Source organism: Chelmon rostratus, chromosome 20, assembly GCF_017976325.1.
Source record: "Chelmon rostratus isolate fCheRos1 chromosome 20, fCheRos1.pri, whole genome shotgun sequence".
Lineage (NCBI taxonomy): Eukaryota > Metazoa > Chordata > Actinopteri > Chaetodontiformes > Chaetodontidae > Chelmon > Chelmon rostratus.
This window is the reverse complement of record NC_055677.1, coordinates 13,104,742-13,118,495: the sequence shown is the minus strand read 5'-3', so window position 1 is coordinate 13,118,495 and position 13,754 is coordinate 13,104,742. Positions and strand designations below refer to the sequence as shown.

Sequence of the window (13,754 nt, the reverse complement as noted above, 5' to 3'; positions counted from 1 at the left end):
ATTGTCTCTCTCTGCTATTGTGATATAATCAACTTTCTTTTGAATACTATTGAAGTTGCAGGAAATTGCAGCCTACGTTAAAACCTTTGCACAGACATACAGTTTTAGGTGATGGGATCATTTTTACTGAAGAGATATTAAATGAGCCACATTAAACAATGGGAGTGAGATAACAATGTTTTATCCAGAGTAGATTGATAGCTCTTTGGAATGAAATGAAAATGGATACATAACCATTTGAAATGAAACTGTTTCCACAATAAATTTATTCTGCAGCTTATCAGAATGGGTTGTAGTGTTTGCCACAGTGCTAATGGAGGGTACAGAAGATGTATGTGTGATGGGCTGGCTCAGATTTGTGATTCTGTTTGCATTTTTTTCTCCCACAGATAACTACTGGAATGCCGCATCGTTCACCACCCCATCATCCTACCTGCACTTCGCCACCTTCCAGGGTGAGACCAGCGCTGACATCTCCTTCTATTTCAAGACCAGCGCACCCTACGGCGTCTTCCTGGAAAACCTAGGCAACACTGACTTCATCCGCTTGGAGCTGAAATGTAAGATGCATCCGAGCGATACTGTGTGTGCATGAGAGTCATTCCCCTCTATGTTTACCTCTCTTATTCTCTGTGTCGCTCTGACTCTCCATCCAGCCTAGTATGAGGTTCAATCCAGCAGTCAGTCTGATAGCACTGGGTGCAACCTGTCACCACACACACACACACACACTCAGACTCACGTAGACACACAGACTGATGCAGACGCACACACCATTCAATTGCCTTCCTGATTGTGGTGCACTACTTTGTGTGATTGCAAGAGCGAGCAATCATTTATTTAAGGTAATTGGTGTGTGCAATAATTATGTCCATTATGTACCTCTGTTTAACCAAATCACCCATTTTCAGGGATGACAAAACACAAGCCCTCACACACACACACACACACACACACACACACACACACACACACACACACACTCACACACACACATACACACTCACACACACACACACACACACACACACACACAGTGTCTCTCTCTTTCTTTAAAAAAAATCATTCAGACACGTAGGAGCGTTTAAGGGTGCTTTCACATCTGAAAGTCCAAACCAAGGTTCATGTTTGCGTTACCTTGTGTACATTTGATCTGTTTAGTTTTAGTTTCACACTGTAATTATGCGAGCGCACTAAAGACCTTTATATGACATATCTACTTCCTGTCATCAGCACCACCTACATTGATGGGTTTGTACACGGACGTGCATCTGACTTTGATTTAAAGGAGAAAAGTCAACAGATCATTCCATTTTATTGCCACCTTAATAATAATATTATGGCATTACTACCAGCAGCACCAACTTCAACAGCAATACTCTAGTTCGAGACTAGTTCGAATTCACCAAATGAACGTCCTTGTCCTCGCTCCGTCATCCCCTCTGAAAATACCTGGAAGGTGTCGACCTTTTTATGAGTTTTTTCCAGTTGACTTTCTGTAACGTTGTTGTAGCATATTTTAATTAAAAACTTGGTCTCCTCCTCTCCCCATGTGCTCCATGGCTCATTTTTCTGGTTCTGATGACAGCTTGGCGTTACGTCCTGTAGTTGATCCAAAAGTCTGAACCGTCAAAAAAGACGTTTTCACACTAGAAACATATCAGACCATGGTTCAGTTTGATGCGGACCTCTTTAGACCAAGGTTCGGCTGTTTGGTCGGACCATGATCCTGGGGAGGTTTCACATCTGTAGTTTTGGTAAGGATCGAACTGAAAAACTTTTAAAGAGCAAACCGTAGAGCCTTGCACCCATGTCACATTGTCTAAGTCCTTTCTCTGACTTGTGATTGACATGTCATGCAGCGGGTTTCTGTGATCTTTTTCCAGCGGCTTGAATTAACACCCCAGCGGCCTCGGTGGAGCCGCTGAGATCAGGAATGTTAGCATCTCGGCCTTCATTAATCGGCGGGCTGCATTGTGAAGGAGGTTCCTGGCACAGCATGGCTGTCGATAGATGACTAATTGCATTTCATTAGGATTCAAAGGGATTTGAACATTTGGTGTCAAACGCGCTTACTTACAATTTCCTGCTGGTGTGCCTGGCCCGCCATTTTGTGTCAAAATGCCAACCAGTAAATAGACACAAAGTCGAAAGATGATTTTTGAGCCAAAGTGCTTTCTAAAGCCATTACACTGAATTATGTCTGCTGGTTTATAGCCTTAAAGTTCTGGAAGCTTTTTATTTTTTTTCCCCCCAATTCTTACAGCTTAACTAGCACTTGCACAAAGTCAAATACACACCTATACATGCACACGCTTGTTCTTGCAGAAGAAAAACAATGTGCCGACGCTATACTGTACATGCAACAGTGAGAAGTTTGCCAAAGGGTATTGGTATTTGTCTTCCACACAACGTGCACACAAAAACACATAAAGATACAGTAAGTATCTAGTCTGTCACGGCTGCACAGCAGGCCAGAGGAGATAGGGAGTGTGTGTGTGTGTGTGTGAGCGCGAGCGCACGTGCGTGTGTGTCTCCCAAGGCTTTTAAAATGCCCCCACATCGATTTCCTCTCTCCTCTCCCTCGGTATCATCTTGCATTTTGCCCCACAGCACACGTTTAGACACACAATCGCAAAAAACGACTTGCGTGCGCGCAAACACACGCTCGCACACATAAACACACACATAATCTCTGCCCTCTCGCTGGTGCAAAAACTGTATCTGCTGCAATCCCGTCAGGGCATGAAATGACTAGCATTAGGCCAGAATAGCATAGCTTTGCTTTTGCAGGAGCTCAACACATTTGCAGACTCACACACGCGACCTTGTACAAAGCACACATTACTGTGACCTCAGCAGACTCATGTGGACTCTATTTCTCTTTGAATCTTCATAGCAAGGAGTAGGCATAGACAGATTTGAGAGGCAGCGTTGAAGACGCTTTCAAGACCATGTGAGCTGGGCTAGTAACAGGATTGAGGACAGATAGAAAGGTCCCTAAATACAGAAATGCTTTACTTCTCTGCTCTCAAGCTCAGCGGAAAGTATGTATGTGCCATGTTTTGAGCACTTAAGGGGCTGCAACTTCAGTGATAGTCTTGCCCAAAGGTTATAAATGTTTTCAGTTTGGGATCCAGCAGAGAAATATACTTTGCCACTGAAGACCTTGGCTTATAAAATTGCGTTATTGCCTTTTTTATGTGAAGATCAGGCGGACACCAAGTTTACATCCGAAGTTTAGCAGTGGTCTATGCAGCTGTAGCATTTTAAAGTTGTCAGATGTCCTTCTGACTTTTAAAGAAATATCTAGTTATCTACTAAGGAGCAAAGCAGCCAGCCAGAGTCTTCAAATATCTGTCAGAACTGAATCTTTATCTCTAATCTGTATCTGTTCTATACTTTGCATTGTGAGCATTAAAGGTTTTTTTTTTTGCTGATAAACACAAGAAAGTTTTATTTGAAGAGCGTTTTTGTCACAAAGAGATGCTCAGCTTTTTGAGAAGTTGCTTTAAGTCGCGTTTCAACAGCAGCAGGTTTGCTGTGGCACTCCAAGCTTGGCTCGTCCTTAAATGGAGCTTCCCTCCTTCAAGGGGCCAGACGGTTCCAGCCGTCCCAGGAGTGAAAAAGGCAAAGCAAAAAGGCTAACAGACAAACAACAAAGAACAAGCAGGTGTAACAGGAAAGAGATCGAAGGGATAATGCACGGCCAGCCATCTGAAAATAGATGAGCAGCAAAATGAATCTTCACATTAGACAAACACACACCCACATATAGGCACACCCACCCAAGCAGCGATCGCTCACATAAAGGCACAATCTCTTTCACGATTTATCATTGTTTGGTTGTGCTGTGCTAACGCATAATTTAGAACTTGGCCCTTCCAGCCTGCATATTAGAAGATGAATAGGCAAACATATAGTGAAAATAAAAAGCTCTGCTGGGGTTTCTCTATACATGCAAGTATACCTCACACACACAGAATTACATTCACACACACGCACATCAACGCTTAAGATTTCCATCAGGGTTGTGTGAATTGATGAGGCAACTTCTGTGCTCTGAGGGCACTTAAGTTTTCATTCCTGCCTATGGACAGAGAATAAAAAAGAAAGGTTTTAGGGCATCCATCTTGCTCTGCAATGCTGCTAAAACAGACACACTCACATGCCGTTCAGCGTTGCTATAGCAGCATTCCTATAGCTTTGTTTCTGTTGGGGTATTCTGATATATGTTTGCCTTTCTTTCAGCATTTAAAATAACTGATGTTGCTCTTCCCTGCCCCGCAGACATGCTCCGTGCATACAGACATTGTTAATTCAGTGTAGTAAAGCTAGTCAGAGGGTTTATATCACTGTGTGTGCATGCGTCTGTTTCTCCACATGCTGCTGTGTGGCGTGCATTGTGGCTAGCTGACTGTCACTTTTTCAGATTTATCTTATCTTATCTATACCTTAATGCATTCAGCACACCCAGGCTTTTGCTGGGATGGTTTCTGGTGTCTTTGCATCTCCAGTTGGTGGAGGTGATAATGTCTGTAATAAAAGGGATCAAGGAACAAAGAAAAGAAGGGAGGAATGATAGAAGGGAGGGCAAAGGGACTGATAAGACTGATGGGTGTGTTAATGCAAGGAAGCAAGCAGTAAAGGCCGAACAATGAAGAAATGAAGGGATGAAGGAAGCAATACACAGGGAAGGGAGGATAGACTCAGAGGACCAATGGGTTAAAGGAAGAAAGAAAGAGCAAGCAAACAAAAGAACAAAGAAGTGAGAGAAAAAATGAGAGAAAGATAAAGGAATAAACAGAAGAGATATAAGAAAAAAGACTGAGTGCGTACTGTAGAAGGGATGCAAGAGTTAGAAGAATGGAAGAAAAGGTCGAGTGAAAAAAGATAATTAGATGAAAGCGATATAAAAAGAGGAAAATGGCCAGGCATATTGATTAGGCAAAGGGAAAGAAGAAAGTTCATTTCCCCATTGACCATTACATAAAATTATCCACTCTAATATCTGAGCCTAATGAAGCCACAATGAAGCAGTAACATATAGAGGCATGAAGTGGTTATCTATCATCTCGATGACTGCGGCACGCTGGTGCCGATAACCACCATACGGCGCCACCCATAATATCTAGCTTTCATACAGCAGCCTCTCAGTGGCACCAAACATTAAGAAAAGAGTCAAATTGGCTTTTAATTTGCCAATTGCAAATTGTCTTTCCAAGCAGCGAAAAATAATTCCCACATTGTTTTCTCGCTGTTGCTTTATTCCTTTCATCGGTCAAAGCAAAAAGATATTTTGCAGTGCTTGTCCACACACAATGAACATGTTGAGAGCAACAGTGACGTATCTCACTATGATCGAACCTGTGAATGCACACCAACAGTGTCAGAAGTGCCACATAGCATCAAAGTATATTCAAATAGGATGCATACTGATGACTACGTCTGGTTATTACTGTCTCAGAACATATTTTTTAATATCTGGTCTTATGGAGATTATTTACCCGACTGTATTGAGTTGAGATGGAGTTGGAAATACAAGGACACACATACACAAACACACACACACACACACCCGGGTATAGACTGATCGCTGTTCCCTACAGAGAGGTTAAAAGACAATTATTTACCTGACTGTGTCAAGTTGTGATGGAGTTAGAAATAAGGACACACACATACACACACACGCACACAAACACATAAACACACGCACACAGACATACAATATCTATGTTCTCCTTTTCTGTCACACATACACACAAAGAGTGTATGGATTGAGTGCTGTTCCCTACAGAGAGGTTAAAAGCCATCAGACGGTAACAGAGCAAGCAGTAGCAAAAACATCTGGAATGGATAGGTTGTGGACACACACACACACACACACTAATTCAGAAATATCGCTGAACATTTGGCCTGTTATGGCCATAAAAGATATAACAGTGCCCCCTGTTGGTTTGTGTAAGTATTAGGCAACTGAACTATGGAGTAGCAATACACTTTATGGCATTTCAACTTCCTTAATTTCCCACATCATATCCAAAACTCACACACTCACACACACACAAACCCATGTACTTTAGGATGATGGAAATTAATCATGCAGAAAAACAAGTCCATCTTGTTCTTTGCACTAATTTTTCATTCATTTTACTTCTCTTTGTTCATTGACACACTCTCTCTCTTCTCTTCAACGCTTTCTCTGTTTCACCTCTCACTCTTTGGCTTTCTTCTCTGCAACAAAACTTGACAAACCTCTAAAAGTTCAAGAACAGCAAAAGAAAAAAAAGAAGAAAACACATGGAAACTGCTGCCATACAACTTCATGTCATGCAAACCCAACTGTTCCTGGCACCTATCGACTGTCTGTGAGATTAGTCCTGTCCAAAGCTGTGAGCAGCCGTGTATTGCAAAGTTGAAATCTATACCAGCCGAATGAATAGCCTTGAAACAAATGAGCCATTAGATTAGAAATTGAACACATATTTACCTGGAAAGTGGACTATGACAGAACAGGGACTTTATGGGTTTTAGAAAGTTCTGATGTTAGTTATGATTTCAGGTGAATTTCTTTGTTCTTTCTCTCTGCAGCTCCTAAAGTCGTCTCCTTCTCCTTTGACGTCGGAAACGGACCTGTGGAGCTAACGGTACATTCGGACACACCCCTCAATGACGACCAGTGGCATCGCGTGATGGCCGAGCGAAACGTCAAAGAGGCGGTCCTTCAGTTGGATCAGACATACCGGGCGTCTCAGCTTGCTCCTGCACAGGGGCACACACGGTTAGAGCTGTTCAGCCAGCTCTACGTGGGTAAGACACACACACACACACACAATCCAAACAATTAACAACCTTAATGTGTAAGAATGACTCACGTACACACATTTGATTGCAATTTGAATATTTAATATCTTCTTTGTGTAGGAGGGACAGTCAAAGAGACAAACATGGCATAATTACGAGCTCTTATTCATGGAAAGCAAATGCCGAAGTACATATCAATCATGTAATTGCACTGAATTAAAAAACTATGTGTGCTGTCTGTATTCCCAGTAATGCTGCGCTCAAATGCAGACATCCGTTGTGAGGACGTCTGGTTGCTGCAGAAGTTAAAGATGTAGCCGCCTTTACTGGAAATCACAGGCTTTTCTCTGAAGAGGCTTCAGTACAGCTTAGCCACAGCCAATGCTAATTAAGTTAATGTTAATCCAGCACACACACACACACACAGCCATTTCACATTTTAGGATAGGCACACATGTGGACAAGCACATCCTCAGAAACTCATCCATTTTTTAATAAAGTTAGAACTGAGCCTCCGTGCTGGCTGTGAGGGCATGTGACTAAAACTGACTTAATTCACTTCCTGTAAAGGTCATTTCTTTCATACTTTTACTTTATATTTCAAAAATCATTGCACAAAGAAGATATCAACCCTCTGACTTCCCCTCTCCCACGCTCATGCATTCTATATATAAAGTACAGATCAAACCTGTAATATCACACCAATTATAACTCCATTTTATTAAGGGGTCTGGTTTGCTCTTCATGGCTTCATCATCCTCTCCAACGCCTCTTCTGTCATTTTGAACAAGTTCAAAATGACAGGAGATCCGTCCAGTTTTCTCCCTGCGCTTTCACCACTCTGTCTCATCTACCTTTTGTGCTGAGCTATCAATACTCTGGGCTAAAACAGTTGTAGGGATTTGCGGATAGAAGGAAAAGTGCTGAGCCGGATCACAGAGTTCCTACTGTCTCACAGAAAAAGTTCTGCCCAAAGGAAACTGTTTCAAATTCCAATCAGGCACCCCGATGTGATAGCCTTACCCTCCGCGATCCCCGTTTATTATATAATTTCATCGTCTCATCACTTTTGCTGATTCGAACGCCGCTGAAACATCCTCACCTTATCGCGTCCCAATTTGCCTCTCAGTGTATTTGTGCTTTCATTTAGTGAAATGGAAAGGGGTGAGAAAGGCTTCGTCACTGTGCGGCTCGCGGCTATGAAACCTGGAACGTAATGACTTCCAGATAGCGTCTCGGCCATCGCCTCATTTGCATGTGTGTATTCTGGCTTTTCTGTCGAAAGTAGACAAGAGAAGGCTCAGGCCTGCCGTGTGTGAGAAGCACAGGTGATAGTGGACAAAAAAGCTGGGACACTGTATAAAACAAAACATAAAACATAAATGAAGCAGAATGTAATGACTTGCTAATACTGACAATATATTTAACCTTTGACCTCATCAGCTCGTTGATTTTTGTAAATATCTGCTTACTCTGAATTTGATGGAAAACATTTCAAACAAGTTGGGACAGGAGGAACTAAAGACTGGGAAAGTTGTGGAACGCTCCGAAAACACCTGTTTGGATCATTCCACAGGTGAACAGGCTTACTGGTAACAGGTGATAGTATCATGATTGGGTATAAAGGGGCATCCTGGTAAGGCTCAGTCGATCACAAGCAAGGATAAAACTGATGTCGGTTCATTTGCGAATGGCTGCATTCTGTTTTTATTTACGTGTTGCACAGCGTCCAAACCTTTTTGGAATCAGGGTTGTACCAACAGCCGCCGAGGTCGCAGCACCTTCTCATATCTAATCTCTAATCCCTGTTTAATCCTCATTTGAGGATTGCTTTGAGAAGTTACAGTGTGGCGCACAGGAAGTGACCCAGCCACTACAGGGAAGTGGTTTAGATTTGGCCTCTGACATCCAGGAAAGATAGAGATCCTTCTGTGTTTGATCCAGAGATTAGGAAAAGAGCGATTCTTCTTTGGAACATCCTCTGTCACTTCACACCTGTCTCTGATTGATGTGGCTGTTTGAAAGTGGGGAGGGACAAGGAAACAATGGCATCCAGACCACCTAAAATAAATAAAAATAAAAATATTTTATAAAAAGATATTTGTGTAATTTACATAAAGACACAGGAGGGAGGTACAACAGGGAGCTTCATTTTGCTCACCTTGTTCTCATATCGCTCTCTGTATCATCTCCTTCTCTCTTTCTCAATCAATATGCTCCTCATCAAGCATTTGATTGCTTTAGTGTTTACTGCACAGTGGCTCATTTGCTCTAATGGCCTTGAGAGTAAATGTTATACCATCAGCCTGCTGTCATTTACTTCACACTGTTAACTTTTAGCTCCCCAATTCACTTCATACATGCACATAACTATAAATCTTCTAAAGCACCATCTGTTCTTTTGATTTCCCTTTTGATTAATGCTCACAATCACACTTTGTTATGATTTTGCATGTTTGTGGAATGCTTTGTCTTTCTTTTCTGCTGTGTTTTTTTTTGTGTGTGTGTGTGCGTTCCCTCGCCTGTGTCTTCGTGGACGGACATCTTGCTTGTTGCTACTAACTGCATGTGTGCGACACCTGTCACAGGGAAACCAGCCTCGCTCACCTGCCAAGACAGTAGGTAACATTTAATGAGAGCAGTGAAGCATCTCTGTGACACGGGTACAGACATAATAACACGGTGCCGTATAAAGACCTCACCTACAGTTCTAATAGAGTACGTTTTGTAGCATCTAATTTTGATGCAGTGGTGATTAAAGTTTAGCCAGGATTAATCTTCTGAAATGTAACTCTGCTCGTGCTCTTGTGCTGCTACTTTTTTTTATTTATACTATACATTAACACATAGGTGTGATGAATTACTGTAGACTCGGGCTTATTGCAATACACAAGAACAATTTCAATGCAGGGATCCATCAGAAGCAAACCCATTATGGACCTTTAAGAGAGATAGTCGGTAAAAAAAAAAAAAACATTGCTGTAAACCAACAGATATAAAACACTGGGCTGGTAAAATTGGATTTATATGATAATATCTCGCCCCCTGGAAATTCTGGTAGGTTAGGAGGGCTTTTGAAATGACATTTAGACAATATGAATCAAAAATACTCATATAAAACCAATACATCCTAAAGTAATAAACATAGAGTGGGTAAACACTGAGGATCTTTTCTGTATTGCGCAGCAAACAGACAAACAGAGAGAGATAGGACATACAGCACCACCACTCTATTAACCCACTTAAACAGTGATAATGGAAGAAAAGCAGCAGATGCACAGCCTTTTGGTGTAAAATGGGCAATTTATCTGCATAGTTGCATCAGGCTTGCATAGTGTATGTCCATTCCATAACTGTGCACTGTATTGAAGTGCATACTGCAGGTTTATTCATTGCTTCATCATTACTGAACAATGCATAATCCACACCATCGTATACAAACACACAGCGGAGGTCAAAAGGTGACGTTTTGTGACGTCTCTTTTAATTGAGTATTTGGCTGTTGTATATTCTGTGTGTGTATGTGGGTGAGTGTGTACCCTACATGTCCTAATTTATACGAAGTGTTTCCTCATTAGCACATCATTACAGGGTAACATGCTCTTAGCCACACACATTACAGCCATAAATAAGTAGGTGCAAACACATGCTGCGTGTGTGTTTAACTTATTATGGTTTATGTGTCTGAATTTCTGTATCCATGTATTTCTGTGCATGTGTTTTTGTATTTGTGTGTGTGTGTGTGTGTGTGCATACTCTAGTGTCTGACCAATCCAATTTTTAAGGCTGATACTGAGAATTAAGAAAGAATTGGATCATTAAATGTCTGATATATATATATATATATATAATATATATATATATATATATAATATATATATATATAAGATATAAAATGAATCTGTTTGACAAGGATCGCTCAGATTTGGTTGCAACAAAGGAGAATTTACAATCAGCAGTAAACTTAATTCTCAAGCATGACCATAACCTGTAAATATGGAATAAAAAATGCATTACAATGAAATGATTGCTTGTAAATATTAGATAAATACATTGAACTAAATATATTTACCTGATTGTAGCACAGCATTACATTGCATTATCTGCCACCATATTCGCCAAAAGGAATAAATCTGTGATTAGCCAATATTGACTTCAGTCAGGCTCTATTACACACCATTTGTGAGCTATAGAGACACTGTATGCACCTGTGTGTGAGTGCATGTGTGTGTGTACTTGTCCATGCTGGTCTCCGCAGGCATCAGAGCCTGCTGTCTGTTTAATCAGAGGCTGATTTAGACCTGGGTAAACAGGTGGCAGAAACCTCCAGCCAATCAGTGGTACAAAATAGATTAATTAACAGGTCTACTAAAAGTCAAATCAGTTGTGGGAATGGAAAGTCGAGAAAGCGTCTGAAAGCCCTGCTGCATCCTGATATGTGAATAATGTATCTGCTGGAGGAAATCAAAGTACATGTATTAGTAATCTTATTATATCTGTGTGGTACCTGTGTGGCTGAGCTGGCAGAGCTGTGCATCAGAACGCAGCTGCTGAAGGTGGAAACTGTGTGTGTGTGATGGCGTGTCTTCAAGTCTCCTTCGCGTGTCTTCTCGAATGGGCACTTCTCTGTAATCCAAAGGATGCAACTGAGAGGTTTTCAGAACTGAAATGCCCCTCGGCTCTTGTTAATGATAGCGTGCATGAGTGTGCGCCCAAACTTGTGTGTTTATCCACGCAGTGTAGCTGTCCTCTGTGGGTGCGCTTATGTACATTTCAATCTATACCTGTGGGTGTATGTTTATGAGTGTGTTTATCGCTATAGTCATTTAGGCTCACGTTAATCTATTTAACACCCCTACCCTGTCCAAGTTAATGGGTAGTTAGACTGTAATGGTGCAAGGCCAGAATGACGATTGAGGCACTTTAGAGGAATGGCTATCAACACCCCAAGGCTAAACATTGATGCTTGTATTGACTCCTTCAAGTCAGGTGCGCTGTGCATGATGTGTTTTAAATGTGCGTGTTGGCCTGTTGTGTGTCGCCTCCGTGGGTTCGTGCGTCCATTTGCGTGTGCATGTGTGTGAGATGTTCATTAAGGCACAGTGTTCACTGGGCTGCTTCAGCTGGTGAAGAAATCAAACGAGTTGAAGGTTGTTGCAAGAACGGCGTCACAGTCGGAACAATTAACGTGACACCAGTGGCTTCCTCCAGGCGTGAGGATATTAACGTTTCTAAAAGAGATTAAAATGGCGTCTTGCATTCAAAATGACTGCTGTGACCCTGGCTTCCACTCATTCTCCCTTCCCTCTCTTTATGTTTTTTCTCTCCTATCTCCCAACGCCACGTATTCTTGCTACACCAACACCGCCCTCCCTCGCTCCTCAGGTGCCGCAGGGGGGCAGAGGGGGTTCCTGGGCTGCATCCGAGCCCTAAGGATGAACGGCATCACCCTCGACCTGGAAGAGAGGGCCAAGGTCACGCCCGGGGTCAAGCCCGGTTGCCAAGGCCACTGCACTAGTTTTGGAATGTACTGCCGGAACGGAGGGAAGTGCGTGGAGAAGTACAACGGCTACTTGTGCGACTGCACCGACACTGCTTATGACGGCCCATTCTGCACCAGAGGTGAGAGGCGTTTAAGGAAAGAAAGATTTCAGTCTCTATTTAATAGGTAGATCATGGGACTATAAATGCCACTAAAAGGCATCACACTGCTTTTCATCTTCAAAACTTCAATTGAAAGACAAATCTATGCCCCCCTGCGTTGGTTTTCAGGTTTTTTTTTTTGTCAGATTCTGTTTCCCTTTTTGCCTGCACTGCAGGGTTTTTTGCAATTCCCAGAGGTATCTAGCAATAGCAGATAACCAATTTTTTTTTGCCTTTATTCAAACCATTGTTTGAGGAAGGGCACCTTTATGAAGCCACATTATTACTGGCGCAGTAACTCTTTAGCGCAAAAAAAAAAACAGCGTCTAATAGTGGCAGGATTACTGCTGGGGTTGTTATGTTTCAATGAGCTTCACCGCCTCACAACCCACTGTGGTTTTTGCTGCGCTCTGTGATTGTCCTCACTTCCCATTCAGTTTGGAGCTGTCGGCGTTCAAAGTGTTTGGGCTTATGATAAAAGGCATCGATTGAAAGTGATATTGTGCTTACCCACCAATTCTCCCTGACTTTAGAGCGCACTCGCTGAATGATAAAACTGCAAACGCAGGGCTGAGAGATCAAACCGAAAAACAAAATGCAAGTCACTTCACTAAGCGGTGGGTAGCTCTTGGTTTTCGAAGTTCAGAGATGAGAAATGTCACGCCGCAGCTCCGCTCCGGCATTGTGACATATTGCTAAAACATCATGTTTGTTTCACAGGGATTCATTAGATACAGCATTAAAGTTCTACTTCCCAAAACAAGTTTTCATAAAATGCTCTGGGGAGAAGAGCAGCAGTGCTGTCAGAGGCTTTCAGCTAGCTCCCAGTCAGAGAGTTGATCCCCGACACGTGAATTAATTTGTTTCCTAAAGCCGAATAGTGTTTTCCCCCTGTGCTCATGGCAGGGGGGTGACAAGATGACAGAAAGGCAAAGTGTGTGTGTGTGTGTGTGTGTGTGTGTGTGTGTGTGTGTGTGTCTGTGTGTGTGTGTGTGTGTGTCTGTGTGTGCGTGTGCCAGAGGAGAGGGTGACAGTGTGTGGTGATGTTAGTGTAAGACATGAGAAGGCCTCCTCTGAATTCTGTCATAACCAATCAGGCATTTCAGGATTTAGAGAATAGAGATTACTGTCTGTGTTTGAGGGTGTGTGTCTGTGTTTCCGTGCGTGTGTGTGTATGTCAGAAAAAAAAAGAGGCAAAGAAAGGGAGAGAGCACACCCTTGTGTCTGTTTGTTTCTGTGCATGCTTCTCTTCCTCTCCTGTCTCCTCCTTCCCTTCTTTTCACTCATCTTTGCTTCCAGTCCTCATC

At 42.3% G+C, this 13,754-nt stretch overlaps 1 protein-coding gene across 1 annotated transcript in view; it reads left to right on the top strand.

The window, feature by feature from the left end:
* Positions 1 to 13,754, top strand: part of cntnap2a (contactin associated protein 2a) — a 314,113-nt gene that overhangs the window by 274,639 nt on the left and 25,720 nt on the right. The window contains exons 18-20 of the mRNA XM_041961168.1: positions 390 to 560; positions 6,592 to 6,810; positions 12,190 to 12,426. Of these exons, the coding sequence (XP_041817102.1) occupies positions 390 to 560; positions 6,592 to 6,810; positions 12,190 to 12,426 (627 nt within the window). The remainder of the gene's footprint in view (positions 1 to 389; positions 561 to 6,591; positions 6,811 to 12,189; positions 12,427 to 13,754) is intronic.